Source organism: Lonchura striata, chromosome 3 (genome assembly GCF_046129695.1).
Source record: "Lonchura striata isolate bLonStr1 chromosome 3, bLonStr1.mat, whole genome shotgun sequence".
NCBI lineage: Eukaryota > Metazoa > Chordata > Aves > Passeriformes > Estrildidae > Lonchura > Lonchura striata.
Window position 1 is genome coordinate 18306207 of NC_134605.1, and position 24366 is coordinate 18330572.

Consider the following 24366-nt stretch of genomic DNA (forward strand, 5'->3'; position numbering starts at 1 on the left):
GCAATAACAGGAACAGCTACTATTTTGAAATGCAGTGGTATAAGGTGGCTCTCATGGATTGTTAAGATTTGACAGCATGGTATTCTGCTAAGCTGACACTATATAGATTAACTAATGCTCCTGACGTCTAATGGGGAGGGAGATGGACTTGTGATGTTCCCACTGAGAGGAATTTCCTATTTTTAGAAATGCTGCTGGTTCTCATGCGATGGGAAGGCTGGGAAAGCCTGCCACATCTTTTACATCTTTACTTTCCCCCTCAAATGTAGACAGAATGCTGCTTCACTATCTACTCTCTTCCCTGACACTGCATCCCAGGTACCCCAGTCTGAGGGTCTTAGAACCTACTACTAGCAATGGGGGTAAGAAAAGCATTCCTGTTCCAAGCAGTTAAGAAACTTCAAAGTCTCTGGGAAAACCTCTGTCAGACTCCCTCCGAAGTGAAATCTGAGCAGGCTGGGAAGGTATAGATGGAGCAGAAGAATTTTGTTGTGTCAGCATTTTTCAGCTGTCTTGTTTTCTGCCTAGACCATGCTGCTGCTCTATCTGCCTCCAAAACCAACTTGCTCACGAGGTCAGCTGGCTTGTAAGCTTGGTGGCAAAGGTGTTAACCTCACCACTTTTTCCTATTCCTCTTCCATGGGAGCTGGGAGGTGACTACTCCCTTTCAAACACCTCGAGATAAGCTCAAGCCATTGCCTGGCAGCAGCCCTTCCTAAACACAGGCAGCTCAGCACTCTTTGGACTCTTCCTGTAGACAGAAATTGCTAGAGTTGTCCCAGCCTCAACACAGCCATATTGACCTAAACCAGATGAAGATCTTGTCCTGAATCTATTGCAAGGTCCTCTGACCTAGCCCACATGACCACTTCAGTCTGTCCCAGATGTAAATGGTGACAAAGCGAGGTCCCACTTACACTGGACTTTTAACTGTTGTGATTAGATCAGTTGACAGGTTGTGACAGCCCCCTTGTCTGGCTGGAGATACAGCAGAGCAAATTCCTGGGATGGCAGGATGGTCAGGAGATGGCTGTACTCCATCTGGAGTTGTCTCCTGGCAAAAGGGTCAAATGACCACACACTGTAGTCACAGGGCCAATGTGCCAATTTTCTGCCCTAAGTGCACTTAATTGTACTGGGGGCAGAGAAGCTGTCCAGGAAGAACCTGTTCCACATGCTGAGACAGGCTTCCACTTTTGCAAACATGTACAGCATGCAAAAATGTACAGAACTGGGACTCCCCTTTAACCTCCTCAGCTGTTTCCAAATGTTTGCAGAGGCATTACTGGCTTGGGTTAAAGTACACCAGTGACTTTTGCAACAGTGCACAGCTGTGCTATAAGCATGTTCTGACATTGCTGGCATGTATTAGAGTAGCTGCAGAAGTATAGAATTTTTAGATTAGAAAAGATCTTTAAGATCATTGAATCTAACTGTAAATCTAGCACTGGCCTCAGCCCATTGATCTGTCCCATCCATTCAGATCCCTCTACAGATTCCTCTGCAGAGCCTTCCCATCCTCCAGCACACCATCACTCCAGCCCAGAACGGTGTCATCTTCAGACTGGCTGAGGGTGCTCTCACTCCTCTTGTCCTGATCATTGATTAAGATATTAAACATGATTGGCCCCAGTGCTGAGCCCTGGGCAATGCCACTTGTGACTGGCTTCCAGCTGGATTTAATTCCTTTCACCACCACTCCTGACCTGCCCATCCAGCCAGTTTTTCACCCAGGGAAGGGTGCACCCATCCAAGCCATGAGCAGCCAGTTTCTCTAGGAGAATGTGAGGGAAACAGGGTCATAGGCTTTACTAAAGTTTAGGTAGGCAATATGCCCAGCCTTCCCCCACCCAGGAACTGGCTCACCTTGTCACAGCAGGAGATCAGGTTGGTCAAGCAGGACCTGCCTTTCACAAGCTTGTGTTGCCTGGCCTGATCCATGATGATGATCAGTTCCATGACCTTTGCCAGCCCCAAGGTAGGACTGACAGGATCTAGAATGGGGCACCAAGACCCACTGGAAAGCTGACAGAGAAATTTTTGCAGGAGCAGCAAGAAGTGCCAGTGTATTCTGCAGGAGGGTATTTTTAGTTCTGTAAACAGCTGAAAAGTAGGAAAATCTTGCAATACGTGTCAGCATTTGAATTGGTGAGGAGGTCTGGAAAAGGGACTTGAAATGTATCCATTTTGACTCACCTATACCTTCTTTTTATTTTTTTTTAATAACAAAAATATTTCCTCCTAAGCAAGTTTCTTTCACTGTGATAGTTTCATAGGAGAGAAGTGGTTGCTTTCAGTGGCATTTTTTGACTGGAAAATGGCTACACCACATAATATTTTTTTTTTTATCTCCATAACACTTTCTGCTGAGGGGAGGAATGCTTGCACAACATATTTTTCAACCTTCTCATGAAGGCTGGCACACCTTGGAATTTCTGATTCCCTAGCAGTGCAGAGGCCCATCCTGAAAAAAGTTAATGTGAAGGGTTTTTTGTGAACTGTAGCTGTGCTTTATTGACACTTCTTTGCTAGCTAAGGTTCCTCTGGTGGAAAATCCCAGCATAACAAACAAGACCTGGCTCTGTGCGAGGTGGCTGCTTGACTAAAACAAAAAAGAATGTTTCCAAGAAAAATTTCAATGCAAAAATGTCATAGAACTTTGAAAGTAATGAGTCAGCTGAAATCTTATGGGGCAGAACATGGAAATATGGCCTCAGCACTTTGGGGTGGAGCCTGTGCTGCTGAAACTCAACTGTGCACTGTTAATAGGCAGTGTGCATGAGAACTGATCTCAAACCTGAATGCTGAGATTACTGCTCTTGGCTTTCTTCCAATGAAATGGTGCATAGCTCCCAGCTTTATCTAAGGAACCTTCCAGAAATGGAAGCTAGGCCACCATCACCTTACAGACCAAGAAGGTGACCACAGAGGTTAGATTTAAAGTATAAAGATGTTGCCCACTTCAGAAGGTGAGTCTGAGAGTGACCTCAGAAGTTCACTAAGAGACTCTATGCTATTCATCAGCTCCAGTTACAAGGGTCTGTAGTAACAGGACAAGGGGGAATGGTTTTAAACAGAAAAAGGGTAGGCTTATATTGGATATTGAGGAGAAATTCTTTACTGTGAGGGTGGTGAGGCAGTGCCACAGCTTGTCCCAAAACGTTGTGGATGCCCAATCCCTGGAAGTATTCAAGGCCAAGTTGCATATGGCTTTGAGCAACCTGGTTTAGTGGAAGGTGTGGGGGGGTTAAAACTAATGTCCCTTTAAACACAAATTACGCTAGGATTTTGTGATTTCCAGATTCCTTACTGCAATGAGAAACTTGAGTGCCAGTGGTTCTTAAACCCAATCCAGTCCTACACTAGATTTAGGAAGCCTGGCCAGTGCAAGAAACCAGGTAAATTACAATGGAGACCTTGGCTATGGATCATCAGTAAGCCACTGAAAGCAACTGGTTCTGCAAAGCAGATAGCTATCACTTGACTCTGATAGAAATCTCTTCCGTGGGGAAATACTGGACTGTGACACAGGTACTGCTGACCTTGTCAGCAGCCCTCCCTGAAAACATCTAAATTCTCTGCAGAAGATTAACCATGACCCTTTGGTCTCCGTTTGCAAAGAAATGCTGTAGCTCTGAAAGGCTCCTACCACTGCTTTTATCCACAGCTTGTCTAGTGTGAAGTGAAAATCATATAGAGTTCCTTTGGTTTTCATTCCTGTCATTTAGAAGAGAACTGAACTTGGGACTTACCTCTGCTAATTCTCTGCTTTTCTCCAGAAAGGATTCCTGGCGTATCAATGACGCTGATGCTCTCTAATACAGGGTTAGGTAGCTGGGCACAGACAAACCTGTTTAGAAAATAAATGTTTAAAAAAAAAATGCAAAACACAGTCGTGATGTGCTACACATCATAGGCAGCACGGGACATGTCAGACTCTGATCTCTCAAGTCTTCTGCTGGAGCTTAGAGCTACTGTTACTTAAAGAAATGAGAATGAAACTAGAACTAGACACTTTTCTCTGTTTTGCTGCCTTTGGAATATGGGTCTCAGTCATGACCTATGACAGACTTTTTATATGGGCCCCCAAGTTGTGAATTATGAAAATATTTGGGGTTTTGTTTATGTGCTGTTTAGATTTTAACAAGAAGTGGTATTTGTTTTTCTTTGGTTAAGCGTTCCCCTGAAGAGTCCTGAACTCAAGTGAACTGAAATAATTTGCTTTAAAAAAAAATCAGCAATTCTGTAGGACTTCTGTTCTCTTTCAAATCTGTCTTAAAAAGACAAGAAGTGTGCTATTATTGCACCACAGAAGTAGTAAAGCATAGGCAGCATGAACTCTCAAGAGGTTTCTCAGTCTATCCTCTTGCCTCAAGGCAGGATCAGTCAGGTTATCTGTCTAAAGTGTTCTTCAAATCCATAAAAATGCAGACTCACCAACATTTGCTGTGAGTCTACTCCATTACTTAATAACCTTTACAGTAAATCCTCTTTTTTAATGTCTAATCTAAATTTCATATGCTATAATGCCTCTCAGTCACAAACACAAGTGAGCTGGAAAATTATTTATTTTTCCCCTCTTGCAACAATGCAGACAATTGTTGCCCTGCTGCCCTCAGTCTTTCCTCTATAGAAATCAGTTTGGTGGTTATTTATTTCTTTTTCCTATCTCTTCCAGTTCTCTCTAGCTGCCTTTCTAGCTAATTTCTAAATCCCTGAAGACCTTTGCAGCCTTCCTTTGGGTCCTCTCAAACTGCTCCGCATATTTCTTCTTCAGGCATGATGCTACAAGCTGACATATTCCAGCCATAGCCCTGCTAGTGGTGAGCACAGTAGATGGATTGCTTCTTATCTCTTAGACTTGACAGTTTGTTTATACATCTCAGTGACAAGTTTGCTTTTTTAACAGCAGTATGACACTGCTAGCTCACATTCACTTTGTAATTCACTGCTCCCCCCTCTGCAGGCCCATTTATGCAATTGCTGTTTAGCTAGTTGTTCCCCATCCTGTATCTATGCAAATCACTGCCTAAGAAGAGTCACTTGTGCTTTGTGGGCTGCAGCTCATCTATTTCAGTTGCTAGTAACAGCAAAGGACACTAAAAGCCTATCTGCTTCCGTAGCTCCTGGTAGCATTTCATGGATAGCCTTTTTGGGATGGCATTCCAGGCAGCTCTGAGTGTGTATGTGTGTGTGTGTACATATGCATATTAATAGGGTGGTGTGACATCAAGGCACAAAAAACATGTTACTGTGGGAGGAGGCAGAACCACAGAGGAGGGAGTGGCACAAGGACCACTCAGTGCAGTCAAGGCAGATGCAACCCTGCAATGATCTGATGAGTGTCTGGTTCTGCAGAAGCCCCTGCACCTCTGAATTCCTCCAGGCTGTGCCACAACCCAATTGCTCTATTAGTATGACTCCAAGAAGATTCTGATAAGAGTGAATGCTCATGGGGAAATGAGTGTCTCCTCCCCTAAGCTGTCAGCTATTTCAGACCACATGTTACAGCTTCCCACATCCCCAGTTTGGCAGGTGACAACAGCGAGCATTTCCGTGTAATGTGTAACTTCATACCAAAGAGGGGGACTGGCTTGATTATCCTATTAAGTGCCAGGCACAGCAGCAGAGAACAAAAGGCTCAGGAGGTCATGTTATTCCCTTGTCCTGACAACCCAGGTTTGCTCTTCATTGTTACAGCCCTGAGTACTCCTTGTCCTGTAATATTAAATGGGGCAGGGGGATTTTCCACCAGTTTCTCTAGGAAAAGTACTCCACAGGAGATTTCAGATATAAGGTCAGAGGCCAGCATGAGTGAGTGCATTCTGGCTCTTTTGGCAGAGTTAAGGCTGCTGGCCTCCTGTTGTCCCAGAAGAACTGCAGGACCTCAGGGAGCCCGACCTAATTCTGTTTGGGGCCATATGAAGGGGAAAATGCTGTGCCAAACTAGAGTTTCACCACCTTTACAGTCAGAGCATAGGGCTGAAGGAACATGTTATCTACCTCTCCAGCTGTTCAAAATCAGGACTGACTCCACTTTAGCTTCCCAAAACAAACTGGGGATGGGGAAATTCTTGCAACAATGGGATACAGAACTAATGGGCAAGATTCCTGAATTTGCTCCAGGCCCTTGGTGCCAAACAAGTCTTCCTGATAACAAGGTGCAACTTCTCATCTCTCTGGAATCTTCTCAGAGGTGGGGGTTGGCCAGCAGAGTTGGAAAAAGGAAAACAAACCCTTCTCTCAATGCCTAGGAACAACCTGGGGCAAGAAGAGCAGACAAGAGACATGATTCTGCAGACCTGCTATCTTCATTTCAGCCCTGGGCAGCCCTATCTCCCAGGTATGGGCAGATGCTCCATCTCCTGGGAATGAAGGGAGGGAGGATACTGAGCAGCATAATTTGCTTGTCTCACAGCCAAATCCTGACTGTACCATTCTTCCTTTGCTTCCTGGAAAGCAGCAGATCCCAGTCTCTTCTGGGGAAGGAGTCCCAGCTAAGGGTGTATGCTCACTCCTGGAGCAGCAGGCTCTGCACCCCACAGGACACAGTGCTGTGGGCTGCCACCTCTCAGGCAAGACCAGACTGGCCTGTGTGAATGCTACTGCCTCATGCTGCTCTGTCCCTTTCCATAGATGCTCACAGACAAGTGTTACCTTTAAGCATCCCCGGGCAAAGCAGACTTTCTTATGGTCACTCTTATCTCAGTTTAGAGGTGTGGCCCCTGCAGATTAGCTCCCTTCTGCATATTTCTTGCTCACAGCCTCCTAGCTGAGGTCAGGGCCTAAGCATACATGTAGCAGCAGCAAGGTACATACAAGGCAGAGATAGCTCTGCTTGTCCCTAGCCCAGAAGCCAGGCCCACTGGAGAAGTAAGTGTGGGCAGCTTGATATGGTCCAGTGGGTGCACCAGGACTTACATCTGCTAAATTTCTGACTCCCTTCAGTGTGTTTAATTTCCTAATTAGCTGGGCATTGGCATCAGCATTTTCAGCATGTGATGTTCACACAGCTGAGCCAGTCCCTCTTAGCGTGTCTCCTCTGTCAGTTTAGAAATCATTACCCCCTCTTTTTTCATGTCAGCAAGAGAAAGATGTCATTAGCTGCTGTGCTTACTCCCTGTATTGCTAAAAGGACTGTACTTATGCTGCTGCTGAACCACTGCTGTGTCCCTCTGTCATGCTGCCTGCACAGGCTTGACTCTTTCCTCAGGAGAAGGAAGAGTAGAAGAAGCATAACAAGAGCACAGCATGATACAGTGAACTGGGTTAATGCATGCAGAGATCCCTTGCTTTATCAGAAGCAAATTGCATTCAGGACACATCCATCAGGCTAGTTCAGAAGTGTTTGCTTTTTTGCCCCCCATGCCTGGCCTAATGTTCCTTCTCTGCAGTGAACTGTCTGCTGTGAACAGCTGTGGCTGTTCTTGGATATCAGCTGAGCTGCTCTGAATTATGTCCTCTTTATCCATGATCTCTGCATTCCAGGCAAAAGACCTGTTATTCTTTTAAGACAAATTACTGTTCTGCCCTGGCATAGGGAGTGGGCAGTCACCTGACATAACTGTTGGTCAGGTGCAGGCGTTCTAGGCCCTATGCAACAACAAGAGTTTCTCGAAGTCTCTCTGGTGCAGGACCATGTTGATGTATTTGAATGATGCTCCTGTGCAGTGATCAGATACTGCTTCGGGTCACCCTGAGGTACTGTGAGGTTTTCTGTACAGCAGTGACTCCAGCTAGGTCCCTCTCCTGCCAGCAAGTTTCTCCCCATGCTTCTCTGCAGGCTCTTTCGCTGTCTCGCTGCAGCCTACACCAGCACTCCTGCGGTCAGTACTGACAGGAGATGCTGCACCCTCTGGATAGTCATTCTCTAAGCTTGGGAGATCAGATGGGAGCCAGAGCCCAGCCCACCTTTCCTGGCTGTTTGGCTGAGCAGCTGCCATGTTTCCAGTGTCTCCCACAGTGTAAGGGAAGGCATCGATGATGGGTGTAGTCAGTTTGCTGCCTTCTGTAGCACAGTTCGTGCTCATCTAGGATATGGGTGTGCGCTGCTGGCTTCCTGCGAGGCCTAGATCCAAAATCTCCCTATGGCTGGGCTGGGTCTAAGGGATGGAAAGGTTAAATTCCTCATGTCACAGAGCTGCTGTCCAAACACCCTGCTACTCTTTTTTACAGGAAACACATTAGAGCAGTCATCAATTTGCACATGAGGTTGTATGTATAAGGCATGGGAATGGAGAGTGCCTGGTTTTGATTACAAATGGAAGAAGCTAGAAATACTGAAGGGGGGGGAGGAGAACAACAAAGAATATATTTACCTCTGGTCTCCTTGTAGGGTAAGATTAGGCCATGATGTCATTTTTGTTTTGTCTGTTCAAGTAAAATGAAGGTTTGTCATTTATCAGCCCTTCAGCAACTGACTTATGTGCATCTGGAAGGACTGGACTGGCTTTGCATCAGCCATGGGGATGGGAGAAAAGAAGTGCCTTATCCCTTTGCATTACTTGCTGTGCTGTTCATTAGGTTCTAACTTCACTCTGCAGAACAAGAGTTCTTGAGTACTGACCTGTTCAAAAAGGCATTGCCAAAGGCGTTGAGTTTCCTGAATGGTTTTTTGGGATCCACCACCAACGCATTTCCAGGAACGATGCCTTCCACATCTCCTTGCATAACAGCTATAAAGGAGTCAGTTGTAGGCTCTGGTCCAATCCTCATCCCTGGGAAATCCTGCTCCAGCAGGTACCTGTAAGTGAAAAAAACAGGGTGTGGGCATGAGACTTGAACTGCTAAGTACTAAATGAGTTGTACTGCAGATTGCAGTGCAATTATGAAGCTTAAGAGCATGGATCCTTCAGAGACTATTTTTAGCACTGTCACTCAATTGTTTGATAAATGTCTTGGTAGCTTTTCTACTTAGGACCTCAACATTGAAAGCTCATTTAAGGTGGATTAAGAAATTAAGACCATTATAGCTGCTGGGAAGATATTCTCATAGTGTTGCATCATTTTGTGTACTTCAATCCTCAAGACACTTGGAGCAGACTTAGCACAGTAAAAAACAGAAGTTCACTGCAATCACAGAGTTAATCCTACTACACGCTACTGTTAAACCACTACAATCCTGAAACCCTACTGGCTCTTGGTGCCAATATCAATTATTTTGCTGCTGCTCATTTCAACAGACTCAAACAACTAATGTGCTTAGCCATCAGTCCAGATCAGTTGCTTAAAAGCCAACTTCCCTTGCACTTGACTGAAGTCTGAGTCTCTGTCCTTGTGTGCTTCTGAAATGCAGCCACAGGCCTGCATTACAAACTGCTCAAGCAGATTGAGCACTACACACATGGGTGGGGGAGTATATTCCAAGCTATATATCAAGCTAGATAGCACACTAAGTACAGCATCCCTTATTATTTCCTGAAGGTAGTTTGGCAAATTTCAGGGAAAGACAGTCACCCATGGGGTTTTAGGGCTTTGAATAGGACCATGGCACCATATCCCAACTGACCCTGCCAAATTCAGGGTGAGTCAATGGTGTGTGCATGGGACAGTTCCCTTTGTCTCACAAAGGTGCCAAATGCCACCACTGAAGCCAGGCCTGTGTGTGTGGGTGCAGAAAACCACCTGCTGATGCTGTGCTGAAAACTAAGACCATTATGTCCACGTGGCTTGCAAAAAGAAGCTAGAACTGGTCCAGCCCTCAGTATGGGATGGTGTCAGAGTGACAAATAATAAGCTCTAGCTAGTTACAGGAATAAAATGACTACCGGACTATGGAAGTCAGTATAATAATGTATTGCTTGTTGCCAGAGGATAGCTGGCACTCCCTCTCCCATTGCTTTGACCTAATCCTCAGTAGGTAGAAAGATTATTTCAGCATTGCTGTCATGTTAAAACTAGATTATGGGGATGTGGAAAAGGAAATAAGAGAAGGACTGGAGATTTTTTTCATGATTGAGACTGGTAAGTCTAAGCACCAGAATTGGTTCACTCAGGTGAGTCTCAGTGAGGGAAGTCCCTGTGGTCAGAGATTATAGGACCATTGACATGAAGGCTTTTTAGGGGTTCTTGCATTCACTGTCATTTTAACACAGGTAAGCACTATCTAGTGTTTTAAGGATCAACAAAAAAAATTGTGCAGGCTATTTATTGATACCATGTCAGCAAATGGGTCTTCAGTTCCCAAAAAGCAAGGCCAAATCAACTAGATTGAGAGGTAAAACAACCAAATGTATACCCAGGACAAACCACTGATACTTATCTGGCTTGGTACACACTCATACTGCATCAATAATACCTCCACAAATGACATATCCATAATTCCCTTAGGAGATAACCATACCTCCTTTACTGGTATATTATCATGTATTTTCTTGTATCTTTTGTCCAAAATGATTTCCAAGTCCTGTGCTCTCCAGAAGGCCACCAGAAGTGACTCTTAATTGCAGAACACTGAGATGTAACAGCAGCTGTTGAGCAGCTCCTAAAAGACCTGAAATAATCCAGGAAGAGAGCAGCCCTCTGACCTCCTGTACTAGGGTGGATATATCCTATTTAATGAAGCCTTATGAAGGGTTTTCTCAAACTTTCCTATAGAAGTGGGTCATTGCTTGAGAAAAGCAGACTGCAGGTAGTGCTGGTGTGTGCCATCTCTCTGGCAGGTGATCACAACACCCCTTCCTGGCAGCCACAGCAACTCCTCTCTAGCTTGAAGCACCTTAGAACAAGGGGGGGTTACTTCTCTCCCACCAAGGGCTCTGTAAATTATCACCTGAATGTTCTTGGTTCAATTCCCTGGGAAGCTCTTTACACTGCTCAACTATTTGCTAGGTTAGAAGCCACTTGGTCAGACTTTGGAAACTAAGCCTGTGCCTCCTAGATGGCAATTCACTAGTCCCTGATGGACGCTGCTGTCAGGCCAGTGACTTTATATAGATGAAAATTCACTGAATCCATAGAAATAAATATTTGCATTCACCCCACGCTAATACTAGAGAGAAAAGAAATAGGCAGTGTTAACAACTGTCAAATGTAACAAGTGAAGGGCTTTTGAGAAAGGCCCCCTACTCCTGATGTTAGGTTGCAGCCTTGCTGTAATAACCACCTTTTTTATTTTTTAGAGGCTTGAAATGCACGTGTAATATGACAATTTTTGAGCAGGAGTAAAAATTAGTTGAAGGGGGGAATTGTTTTTATTTATAGGTAAAGCTTCCCAGAAAAACTAACCAAAAGTCCTGCGTGGAATAGCAACTCCTCCAGACAGACTGTTTCAAAAAATTTTATCACAGCTCCACTCAGCTAATGTCTCAAAGCATTTCTGTGTTTATTTCATGTTTAAGACTTAAAAAACCACAAAACAAAAAAATCTCAACAAAAGAACAAAAGTAACTACACACCAATGTTATTGTCTTATGTGCAACAAGTGGTAAGAAACCAGAGGGATGAAGATTTGTACTGCTCACTATCACACCACCTATTTTAAGTCAGGCCTCTCTGGGAAATTCGGGTGCATTGTGCAGCAGGGTATCAGCAGCATAAGAATCTCATTGTGCAAAGGACAAATACAAGGGTTTTATTGACACTGCCTGATGGGGGGAAGGCACTTCTGCTCAGCAGTGGCACAGCCTGCCCTGGCTACCAAAGGCAAGCTAGACAACACATGCAGTTGTCACATTTGTGGGGATTTCTGGGACAGAAAAGCAAACAACAGCTGTGGAAAACACCAACCACCAGTAAGCAATTTTCTCTGCCAGTGCTGCATGCCTTAAGCTGAGCTGCTGAACACCTTCAAAGGTCAGGGGGAGTGACTCCCAGCAGGTAAGGGAAGTCTGCAGAGTACTCCAGGCAGGAGACAATAGGTTTTATATGACCAATCTGCTTTTTAGAGAAATGTCTGGAGTCGGTATGTGGCTGGAAGCATCATGCTGTTTGCCTATTTCAGGCCTGTTCCTGGGAAGGGCCAGGGTAGGAAAGCTGTGCTAGTGCCTGTCCCGCTTGGGGTCGCCTCTCCCAGGTGGATTTGGAGATGGGTAAGGAGAGGCCGGGCTCCCTGGGCAGGAGTGCCGCAGGATGTGGGGGAAGGGGCTGCCTACCCGTGATGAGTCATGCAGGAGCCCTGCAGGATGCCGCTGAGTGTGGCAGCAGAGGTGATGCTGAGCGGAACGGGAAGAAGGGCAGAGCAGGAGGAAATGGTGACAACTGCCTCATGCAGGCACAGATGAAAGGTTCAGGGCCACACAGGGAGGTCACACCAGAGCTCTGCGTGTAGCCTGTGACAAACAGTGTGGAGAGGCCAGGACGTGCAAATGATTAGCTGTAGGAGGAAGGGGTGGCTACACCAGAAAAGCAAGCTATGTTGACAGTTAGTGGGGCTCTAGCAGGCTTGTTTATTTTATTAACAGGATGGCTGGACTTGAGCCAGGATTATTTTTAGAAATTACCAAAGAACCTAAGTTAATTAGGAGAGTAATGTTCTGTCCTGTACTCCCACCCTCTTACAGGAAACATAAAAAGCAATAACGTTATAAAGCCAGGCTCTAGTGAGATCCTGCAGTGGCTGTCACATATTCCCAGGTAGAGGTGTTGCCTTGCCCTAACCAGCACTGACTTTCAGCCCCTAACTCTGTGGAAAAGCATCAGCCAAATGTATGCTGAGGAGAGAAATGGGAGTGAGCACAAAGAGATGATACAGCAGGAAGCAGGAATGGAAAAGCTGCACTAGCAATGCTACACCTTTCACATAGCACAGAAAGGCTCAGTTCTGTGTCCCTGCAAGGAGAAGAGGGAACAGCCTGGTTCCACTGAAAACAAGCTATGCTCTGGTCTCGTTTCACTGGCTTGGAGCCACACAACTCACCTCCCTCTTCCCTGGCTCAACCTCTAGGAATGGTTCTCACTGCTGACCTTGACTGTTTTTTTTTGCCAGCAGCTCCTGATGAGAGAACAAGCCTCACTCCAAGATGCTGCAGCTTAGGTGCTTCAGAGACTTGCATTTCTTCCTTGATTCACCTCAGATCCCCCAAAACAAGGAAAGCGGTCTGGAAGACAGACACTCCTTAGGTAGGTGACTAAGGGTAATTTTTTTTTTTTTCCTCCCAGTAAGGTGTCCTGGGGTCCAGGTAAGCCAGGACTGAGTTCATTCCACATGACTGTTTAGTGGCATTAAGTCATTTCCCTAAATTGCATGGCAGTACAAGCAGGATGCAATTTAAGAGTGGAATTGGTACATAAGGATAACCCTAATTATCCCCCATTCTGACAAAGCTGTGGACAGAATGTCCAGAGGCTGTTTCTTGCTTCACTGTACTGCTAAGACATAATGGTTGTCAACCCTCCCACTTCTTCCCCCCAGCCCCCTCTAACTCCTCCCTGCTCTCCACTTTAGCTCCCACTTGCCTTCCCACAATAACTAATGGATGCTAATCTGGTGCTTATCCCAGCTCTTTAATGAGCAGTGCCTGCAAGCTCACACTGGAAGCCTGTCACGAGCAAGAGGTTTTCTGGCCTTTTTCTGGGAACACACTGGAGTAACAGACTCTCACACTTCTACAGTTAGAGACCCTGGGGTTCTACCAAAGATCTCAACTTTCACCTTCTTAGGCACTATTTTAAACAGAAGACTCTGCCTTTCTGGAAGGCCCATTTGGCACCCCAGTGAAGCAGAAGCTGCCAAAGCTCCTGGTCACTTTTGCTTGACCATCATCCCTGTAGGCTCATCCTAGTCCTGTGCCTGGAGGAAACTAGGAGAAGAGGACAGAAGGATGATCGAAAAGCAGTTGTCAGAGACTCAGATCCACTTGCTGGCAGCAATAAGCTTGTTGCTGCCATTCCACATGAGCAAAGACTCAATCTTCTTTTGCCTGTAACGTGCTCTAGGCACCCAAACTTTCTGCAAAAGGAGCTGTGGCTTACACAACAAGGACTTCACTGAACAGAGAGGGGCAAAGGCAGGAAGTCTCTGCTAGCAGCCTGCAGGTGAGACTGCAGGGAAACACTGATGCTGACAGTCCAGAGGAAAGAATTAAAAGGAGATGCTTTTGTTAGACAGCCTTATCAGGAATGCAGCAATTCCTTGTGTTCAGGCTCTGAGTGCCTGTGACCCAGAGGATAGAAAAAGCTTTCCAAACAGGTTTGGTACTATATCACAGAACAAAGATCTGAGGTGGAACCAGCCCTTTCTGCTATCCTCTCTATTTTTGGGAATAGTGACTCCCTTTGCAAACATGTGCAAAATGCTTTTTTGAGTCTTTTGCAACCCTTCACCATCCACCTGACCTGCCTTTTAATTCTTAAACTTTGTTTGCCAGGTACATGCCAAGGTAACACAAATGCATTCTGTTCTTGGCTCCTGACCAGGAAATTTAGCAGCAGGAATATTACAGCACATAAAAAAAAAAAGCCCCTGCATTTCTCAAGGTCGTTCCTTTAGAGGTACAGTCAATTTGATTCACCTCTCTACTCTCTGCAGTTCCCTCCTTCACCAAGAAATACTGGTAGAACAAAGGGCTGACTGCCTGTGGCTCGCGTCCAGATTTACACTGGGGTAATTCCACAGATTTCAACACAGCCACACCAGAAAAAGGCTGGAATTTAACGCTTAGCTTATGAATCACATAGGAAACACGGACAGCGCAGCTTCAGCTATGATCCCAAGGGAAAGGCTGCTGCAAATTGAACTAGCAGCATGGTTGAACAGAGATCCCTGCAACGAAGTCCAGCGGAAAAGTTTAACCCTGTCTGTGACAGTTTCACATCATCGAAATGAAAGAGCTGCTGGCAGCTGCTCTTTCTTTACAGTTCGAAAGGAACTTGCTGGTCCCTGCATCTCGGCCGAGCAGGACACAGTTAAAACAGGGCTCTCCTTCTGGAGCCCTGAAGAGGGGCAGGTCTCCCTGCACTCACGCTTCTTTAAGTGGGTTCTGAGTGTTGTCTCTGGGACAGCGCAGAAAAACACAGACACAGGCACGTCTGTAACAGCGACGACTGCAAACCGGAGCATCCCCTTTAAAGCTGCCTCAGAAGCTACAGCAAATTGAAAAGAATCGCTATTACAAGGGTCAAGCCGGGCAGCGCAGGCACGGAATGCCCCGCGCGAGGCTTCCCAAAGCCTTTGCACTTTGAACGGCCAGGAGGGCCCCAGTGACTCACATCTCCGCACTCCTGCCCCGCTGCACTCCTTAGCCCTGCCCTGGGCTACTTCTTGCCACGTCGGTGTTTCATGGGACATCTTGCACCACCCTGTGCTTGCGAAGGGATGCTCTGCGTTTGAGTGGAGGTGACTTTTCAATGAAAAGCCTTTGAGGGGACGCGAAGGGGGCAACAGAAAGGGGATCAAGCCATAGCACAGGCAGCAGAGACACGTTCTGCCCCACCCCAGTGCCCGGACGCCGAGGGTGCAGGCATGCCTGGGAGGGGGCAGCAGGCACCGCGATTTTACCTGATGAAGGTGGTCTTCCCAGTGGAGTACTGCCCCACGAGGAGCACCATGGGCTTGTTGTCGAAGTCGGCATCCTCCAGGGCGGGCGAGTGGAACTCGTGGAACTTGTAGTGTTCTTCCAGCGGCAGCAGCTTGGTCTTGTAAAGCTTCTTCAGGCCGTCGCTGACCGTCTGGAACACCTCCGGGTCCTTCCGCCGACGGTCGTCGGTGCCCAGCCAGCTGAACATCTTGTGGCCTCCTGACGCCAGCTCCGCGACCACCACCGGGGCTGGGCTGGGCTGGGCTGGCTGCGAGCGCGGGCTAGCCGCGCATCCCCCTCAGGCCGGGCGGGCCTCACTCCGCTCCGGCGCCCACCCGCAAGGGCCGTCCGCCCTCACGCCACCTGCGCCGGCGATTTCAGCCCGAAAGCGGTCCCCGCGGGAGGCTGAAGGAGCGGCTAGTCCGCGCAGCCCTGGCCCAGCGGCACCGGCGGGCGCCGCCTCCCTTCACGCCGCCGGCTCCCGGCGTGGGCATGGCGCGGAGGCCCGGCCCTCAGGAAAGGGGCGGGCGCCGGAAGCTGGCCGTTCCTGGCAGGCGCCGCCCGTTCTCCCCGGCGGGTGAAGCCGCGCCGGGCGCCGCCATGTTGGACAGCGGGGAGGGGCCGCGCCCCGCCGCGCCCCCTGCCGGCCGTTGAAGGGAGTTTCAGCCCGGCCGCCATTTTATTTCCTTCCTCGCCTCGAAATAGCCCTTAAATAGAGCTTATTTTCTTTCTCTTCGGAATAGACCTTAAAACATCTACTGAAATGAACCGTGCGAATGCAAATCTGAGAGGGAGCCGGCTGCTTCTGAGCACTGCCAGCCTCATTTGGGTCTGCAGCCTATCACAGAACGGGTCAGGTTGGAAGAGACCATCCTGTGGTGGTCCGACCTCCCTGCTCAAGCGCGGCCATCCCAGAGCGCATGGCACAAGATTGCGATAAAATGGTTGAGGAATACTTCAGTGAGGGACAGTCTGCAGCCCTTTTGGGTAGTATGTTTCATGTGTGGTCATCAGCACAATAAAGAAGTTCTTCCTCATACTCAGGTAGAATTTCCTGTGCATCAGTTTCTACCTGTTGCCTCTTGTCTTATTGCTTGGCACGCTAAGAAGAGCCTGGCTCCATTGCCTTGACAGCCCACTTTAGATATCTACACACCTTGATGAGGTGTGCTCAGTTGCCTCTTGGACTATTCTTTCCCCAGCCTGGTGATTGGGCTGCACTACTGCCCCTCACTTTGTGGGGCTCACAGCTCTGGCTGTGCCTGGAGGAATTCTCCACCTAAGCAGATGAGATGGGCAAATTATCTACTGTCCCAAATTCTTTATTCCTCTAGTAATGGGGGATGGCAGGACAGCTGCATAGGTTTTCCAGGAGTAGCCTGAGGATCAGCATGTCCCTGGGGCTGGCCATCAGCTCGGCTGCCAGCCTCTCCTCATCTCCACTGCACAGCTGGGATAAAGCAGGAATTTTTCTCCTAAAATATCTCTTAAAGGCTTTTTCACTTCAGTCCATCCCACGGGTCTGAAAAATGTGGCAAGAGGCAGTTTTGGAATCAGTCCTGCTGTGTGGCAGTTCCTGCCCTTTCCCAGCCATTAGCAGCCAGGAGGAGCCCAGACCTTGCATAAGCAGAGGCAATTCTACATTAAAACTTGTTTTTTTTCCTCCCCACAGTAGGGGGGTCATATGGGGGCTGTGTGGTCCTGTGTGCCTGAACAATGGTCCAGGTCCATTTCTATGCCTTCTACTGTAGGAGAAGACACTTTCCTCGTTCCCATTGTGTGATCCTAGGCACTCGTACACTCTCTGGCATGGCCTGACCTAGGAGGTGCAAGCCATTGCAGGGACCAGTTTTCTTTTTCTGGAAGAACATAGCAGGCTGACTGTATTTTCTGAAGATCAGACTTTTCTGCTTTCTTGCCAATGCCTAGAGCTGAAAGTGGAACTGATGTTTTGAAACCTCCTTAAGACCGATTTCCCTCATTTCTTTAGTTTTATAAATAGAGGCTTTTGGCTTTAAGAATTTGATTACTCCTTTCCAGTGAAAACTCCTGAAAATGAAAGGCCCCATAGAATCCAACATGTTTTGGCAAGAATTACTCATTTTGTAGGGAAAAAATCACTTTCATCTTCTAGATAGTTCTGCCATTTATGGGCTGTGTTCCTCTGATGGCGCTCTGGCATTTCTACAGCTATATATGGAGTCTCTTTGGTGCTTGCTTGTATTATCCTCAGAGCTGAGTAAAGGCCAGGCCAGGAAGCCTTTGATTGTAAATCTCCCCAGGCCACCTTGGTGCCCTTCCTGAATGCAGAAAATGGGGAGCAAAGCAAGTTTTCTGTTGTGCTGACTGCCACAGGTATGGCACAAGCCCAATTGTTCCTCGTTTACAAGGTGAGGATATTAATCATTAAACTTCATAAGTCATAAATATGCATATCTGATGGATAAATGGCCAAAAAAAGGAGAAAAATTCTTTGCCTTGGCTGAAGAGCCCCTTTTCTGTGGATTCATTATCTCCAGGGCAGATCACCACGAAACTTGACAGTCTTTATAGACTTCTCTGTAGGTATCTCACAAACATTACACATTTTTGTTTATTTTTCAGTCTGTTTTCTTAGCCATTTGAGACTGACTTCCTCAACAGCTATCTTTACCTTGAGGTACAGAGCTTGCCAAAAACAAAAGGAAGTAAAATTAAGAAAGGAAATTTATAGTGTAATTAGGTTTTTCTTTCTGCCAGAATCAAACTGAAAGTTTTGATCTCCTTCTGTTCTTTATTCCTTTTAATTTCTTAAACAGAGGTGTTTTAATGGATGGTTTTCTATTGGATAGATTGGTCTTATGGTGCAATCTTTAGTAAGTGGAGGGTTTTTTTAGTAATTTACATTTTTAAACTGTAGAAACTCTCCCTTGAGTGTGCTGCACAGAAGCCACTCTACTGCAGTGCTCTGATCATATCTCTGTCTGATATTGGTGGGGATCTGCTACAGTCCTCTACTATAGAATTTGTCTTTATCTTTAAGATATTATAGATTTAACTTTTAGTTCTGTAATTTCTCAGTCGTGTCCCTGCTTTTGGTAACGGGCTTGCAGTCACTTAGCTGGATGCTTACCTTGACCAGGAGAGAGAGGCTTGCTGGAAAAGCTTCACTTCCACTTTGATGAAAGTCAGTGAGGCTGAACTAAGTCATGTAGTATTTGCACACAAAATGAAACCTGGGGTTTTGGGAGCAAGACACAATGTTTTAAAACTGAAACTTGTGAAATGGTGACAAATGTGTTTGCTTATCTGCAGCCTTAGGTTGGACAGGTTTACTTCCTAGGAAAGATCATCTGAGGATGGGATATTGAAGTCACAGAATCTGAAAAGATGTGGTGACTCAGACAGTTTCAAGAAGCTTGTGGGAGCAGTGTAGTTCAGTAAAATTAACTTCCTGCCAGTGCAGTTACTGCCACTGTTTGTCTATTACCAAGTGTGAAACCTGAGGAGACGGTGTCAAAAGTTCAGGTGCTGATGGGTTCAACAGGGAATAACCAGGGTTGTGGGAAAGGAAAGAAGGGAGAGGAAGGAGCAGCAGTCCCCCAAAATTAACCCAAATATACTAATTTGATAAGTAAGGGAGGGAGAGTTTCCTCTGGTTCAGCTGGATCAAAATTCTCAACTGCCTGCTGGTGCCATATGGCCTGTGTTGTCTCCAGCATAGTCTGTTCCTTTCCTCGCTCATTGCTTTGTCTTTGCAACTCAGAATGCTTCTGCCCTCACTGCTCCTTCGTATTCCTCTGAAATATTTTCCATTACCTTTCTCCTACCATTTTTTGGGTGTCTTGCTACACCCACACATGCACATACACATACACATAGTGTTTTTTCTACCCTCCCTATACTGCTCTTAGCCCCTCATTGCCTGAGATGGAACGAGGTGCTGATACCCAGAAGTGCCCCCAAAAATGGGGAATGTGGAGCTGGATAATGGACATCCAGTGAATGGAAAGCATTCTTGCTTCCAGAGAACTCCCTCCTTAGATCTGTTTGGCAAAGAAAACTGTTTGTATTGCATACAGGGGACCTGACTGATGGGATATCTGTAATAGTGCTGGAAAGAAAAATCCTCTGAGCCCTTCGCCATCCTTGCAATGCAGAAACTTGGTCTATAACTCTTGAATGATTTTGTCTGTCTCTGCCATAGGACATACACCTCCATCAAACTTATATAAATGTTCTTTGTAGAAATTGATACGATTAACTGATTGACAAAGTGTCATGTCCCCATCTCTTCTGAGAAGATATGGGAGCTTTGAGATTAATTCTTCTCTGAACTTTTTCTTACCCAAAAGTAGAAATTCTGTTAAAATGTATTAAGACACATTTGAACATACCTTCCTGTTTTACCTTCCAGTGATTTATGGAGAGACGTGGATTTTTGTGCTTTGAATAATCGAGTGACAAACTAAACAAGGAAGCTTTTGTCCACTGAAGCAATGGGTGAGTCAAAAGGTAGCCTGCATGATGGGATGACCTGTTCTTTCATGTCTTCCGTAAAATATTTTGCATTGAGATCCTCCAGAATTTTCTGTCATTGCTCAATGTTTTTTTCCCCGCCTCCTGCTTCTTCCACTGTGTTTGATAGGTTAGGACAGGCTCTTGGGGTTACGTATGAAAGGCATATATATACATGCACATAAATACACAAATAGGGAGAGATGGCAAACATACTATTTATGAACAGAAGGCATCACTGCCCGTTATCCTTTGCTGTGAGAACCCACCTGAAGAAGGTAGGACATCAAATACCAAGTGCTATATAGAGGCATTTGGTGGTGGCATTTAGCAGTTATCTGGGGCTAGCGCAGAGTTAGGATTTTCCAGGGGTTTGAAGGGAGTGTAACTCTGTCCCGTTAAGATGAAGCTGTCCTCTGGGATCAGATGGGGTATTAGTTACACAACACAGCAGCTGCTGCTGTGCTGTTCTTTGGAGGTGTTGAAGGGAAAGGCAAAAAGTTTGTATCAGCAAATGTGGGAAGGATGGGTGTGATGTAAAGCAGCTAGATGAGCCGCATCAGCTGCCCTGCATGTCACAGCTCCAATGCTTCTGCCTGCCAAGTGGTTGGCAACAGAGGCTGGTGTTTTAGCTTACCCAGATTTTGTGCACCCTTGTTCTCTCACTTTTGCTGTTTGGAGTTGGTTTGGCTTATACTCTATCACTTAAGTCTTCTGCAGAGATGAGAAATTTCATCTGTCATTAGAGGGACTTCTGGGTAGTCAGAATATCTAATGATTGGGATGCTTATGAATAGGATGTTGTAACCTTTAGTGCTAAAGCACAGATCTTGAGTAAATGAGATTGTCATATTTCCACTGATTTTGACATAGCTAGGACAATTTCCATAGCAAAGGACAGGTATTTTAAAATCTCATCCAGAGTCTTTAAAAGTGAATCTTTGGTCAGAGAGGTATTGCTTGAAGTTCTGAAAGCCATCAAGGCATTTTTTATATGGACTTTTTGTTAAGATCAGTGGCAACAGGTTTACTGCTTGACCTTGAAAATCTCAGCACCCGAAGGTGCTCATCAACTTTTGGGCCAATAATCTAAGCACAGGAAATGCAGGGAAAGGTCATCCACCTGCCTCTATATTCATTAACTTAGTGAGAAAACAGAGTTCAGTGCTTCTTTTCAGGATATTTCTGTTTGCTTTAAAAGCCCACAGGAAGAGCAGGAGTCAGCCTTGAGGATTTTTTTTCTGAAATACAGCATTCTGTTTAATCAAAGACTAGAGGTTGTACCTGCAAGTGGTTTTTATACTGTTTTGTTTAAAGACTAATAAAGATTAACAAAGCTTAATATACTCACACTATCATTTTGACTAATGACTACTAATGTCTGTAGCTAATGTTCTGCTGTATTACATGAATGGTTGTAAAAAGTGCCCCTCCATTGTTTGTTCTGCTCACCCTAAAATTTATTATTTTGCATGCAAACATCTACTACTCTGTTCTACACAATCAGGAGCAGCTCCTCAGCCCAGATTTTGATTTTCTTTGTTAAATCAGAGGAGCTGAGCTCTGTCATCCCCAGGTTTAGCCCTCAAATTGCCTACTGTCCAAGTGTTGCCTGAGGTAAATCCTCTTGCAGAGTGAGTAAGAGGCTCTCAGAGAATTAATTCATGGTCCAGTTACTTTTACAAAAAGTGAAGGATTTTTTATGGATTCTTCAGGTTCTCATTTCAAGACTTAGGGATGAGGCATTTAAGATCTTGAGATAGCTCAGGGAGATCATAGGATGCTAATGCAGTGGAAGGACTTAGATCAGATGGTAAATATGCTAACTAGGGGACTGTGCAAAGAATAGAGAATAAAATCCATTTAACCTACTGGCTCATGGCTTCCCTCTAAAGCTCTTAACCTCTGTGTGCTACACTTGGCTGCTTTCCCTTAGAAATTTTAATTGCTGGAAGAGACAGGCACACGCTGTGCTCCACCTGTGCAGGAGGACTGATTCAGTCTAGCTCAGTACCATTGCTGAGTGGAGTACAGGAATATACAGCTGTATCTGGTGTCTGCTCATAAACAGGGCTGTGGCCAGGCAGAAGGTTAAACACAAGGTGGAACACTTGCTGTCTGAGAAGTGACTGCTTATGATACATAAAACACTTCATTGCATCTTTTGTTTGAAGATTTCCAGGTAATTTGGAAAAGAGTTTAAAACAACACACAGTCAGGTTCATCTGGGAGGTTTTCAAAACATACAAACATTGACATGCAAACATACATCATACATCATTGACTTGACATACTGTTACAGTCAGGGGTGCTGGTTGAATTTCTTGAAAATAAGGCTGCGTGTTCATGTGCTTTAAACCTTCATTTTTGAAAGCACTGTTTTTTTCATACTATCTTTGGGTTTCAAGACCTGTATATAAAACTCGATTATTATTTCAAATAAATTCTAGACCGAAGTGAGAACTGGTGAAAAGTTAAAATAGTTTTAACTTAATAGGCACTGTGAATACTCTGCACTCACAAAACCTGTCTCAAATATTTGTTCTTTGCTGTAGCTCAAAGTGTGCCAATTCTCTCCACTTCTTTTCCTGGGGAGCATCAGAATGAGAAATTTTTCTTCATAGATGTTTTGCCTCTGTATGTAAAGTGCAGCTGGTCTCCAGGCTGTTTTCTTCCATTGTTTTTCTCTTAAATCTGTCTCTCTCTGTTGCTCATGTAATTGCAGCCATGAAGGCCAATGGCTGTAAAATGGGAGGGTTTGGAGGAAGAGAGCATTTTTCATCTAGAGAAAAAGTAAGCAAGTTGTTAGGCACTTAAATTATTTTTCAGCTCTGAAATGTCTACAGTACAACAGAAAATTGAATTTTCATTTCCAGCTTTATCTTTTGAAGATTTTCTCTTGGTTGCCCTTGAGGGTCAAGCTTTGTGGATCACTTGGAGAGTGGGTTTATAACAAATAAGGGCTCTGTGTGGTTGAACAGTACAATGTATGGTTGTTTGTTTTCTCACAGGGACTGCTGCTGACCTTCAGTTTTGATGGGAGTAACAATCCACTGGTGCCTAACTGAGACCAGCATCCTCGGGTGCCTGGGGCAGGGATTTTGAGTCCCAAAGAGCTTCCTCTGTAGGGCAGCCTTCCAAATACTGTATCATTATGGCATGTGAACCATTTCTTTAGCTTTGCATCCTGGTTAGTTTTTTCACGTAATAACTGATTGTACTAACCTTGTTAGCACTGATGGAAGTGATTTGCCTACTGAGATTTTAGTCATGATTTCTCCCAGCAAGGGGTGGTGCAAATCTTTAACATTGCTGCTAATATTTAAAAAAAGGCCTAATACATCACTCTCTGGTGTTTTTAGTGAGGGGATGAGAAACATCTGTCTTGAATGTTACAAGGAAAAAAATACTTCAGCATGCAATTTCATGTGTGAATCTGTGGTGTTCAGCAAGATGGAATGTGAACTCTTGGGGAAGATCATATCATTCTCTAAAATGAGGCAAAAAGGGCAAAATAACTATCATAGGAGTGTGAGTTGTGGCTTTCTAAAACCTAATGTATTCGATTTTTCTGTTAGTCTTTGTTTTACATTGATTTTTTTCTTTTTTTTTGGGGTGAGGGGAGGGGAAATAACTTCATGACAGTATGTGATTGAATAAAGACTGTCATTCATGTTTGCAACACGTTATGAAAATATCCTGGAGAGCCTAAAATAGTGCAGAGACATAGAATAGCCATGTGTATGGCTTCAAAGCTCTGGTAAAAGTCAATGGGGTCACTCAATTTGATTTCACTCAGATCTACAGTGATATTAAAGCCTTGAAAATGCAGTGATAAGCGCTCAGTTAGAATTGGGTGAGCCCCCACTTCTCCTGGGAATGCCACTTGTTCCTACCCATCCCTGCTGACTAAGAAGAAAATTTTAAAAGCCAGGATTAAATTTACCTTTTATACTTATTTTAACTGTCAGGAATTCTTCTGAAAAGACACGCCTCATCTGAGAAAACACAGAGTTTCCAGCAGAACTGTGCAGTGCGAGATCCTTCCAGAATCCTCAGTGAAAAAAAACTATCCTAGTGTTATTGGAGAGACATCATCATGCCTTTTCTGCTGTGCTTGAAAAAAAAGAAGTCACCTGTGCCTTTAGGTAGAAGTATCTTTCAAAAACACACGCCTCCCATCCAGCAGAACTACCAGGCTTTGCTGGAGTCATGCTTGAAGAACAAACGCTTGTTCATAGACGACACCTTCCCTGCTCACATCAGCTCTATTGGAACAGGAGCACTGCTAAAGAAACTTCCCCGAAATATACAGTGGAAGAGGCCACACGTAAGTGACTTTTAGTGAGTACTGTGTGTAAGAGGATGATTACAGATGATAGCCAGCAAATAGTTTTAGCATTGAACAGACTGC

At 45.3% G+C, this 24366-nt stretch overlaps 2 protein-coding genes across 2 annotated transcripts in view; one reads left to right on the forward strand and one right to left on the reverse strand.

Moving 5' to 3' along the window:
- The window catches only part of EHD3 (EH domain containing 3), a 30163-nt gene extending 14255 nt beyond the window's left edge, over positions 1–15908 (reverse strand). The window contains exons 1-3 of the mRNA XM_021537018.2: positions 15437–15908; positions 8567–8743; positions 3753–3850 (exon numbers count right to left, since the gene is read on the reverse strand). Of these exons, the coding sequence (XP_021392693.1) occupies positions 3753–3850; positions 8567–8743; positions 15437–15663 (502 nt within the window). The 5' untranslated portion in view covers positions 15664–15908. The remainder of the gene's footprint in view (positions 1–3752; positions 3851–8566; positions 8744–15436) is intronic.
- The window catches only part of CAPN14 (calpain 14), a 33816-nt gene continuing 21189 nt past the window's right edge, over positions 11740–24366 (forward strand). The window contains exons 1-4 of the mRNA XM_077781747.1: positions 11740–11817; positions 12929–13059; positions 19852–19937; positions 23924–24282. Of these exons, the coding sequence (XP_077637873.1) occupies positions 24052–24282 (231 nt within the window). The 5' untranslated portion in view covers positions 11740–11817; positions 12929–13059; positions 19852–19937; positions 23924–24051. The remainder of the gene's footprint in view (positions 11818–12928; positions 13060–19851; positions 19938–23923; positions 24283–24366) is intronic.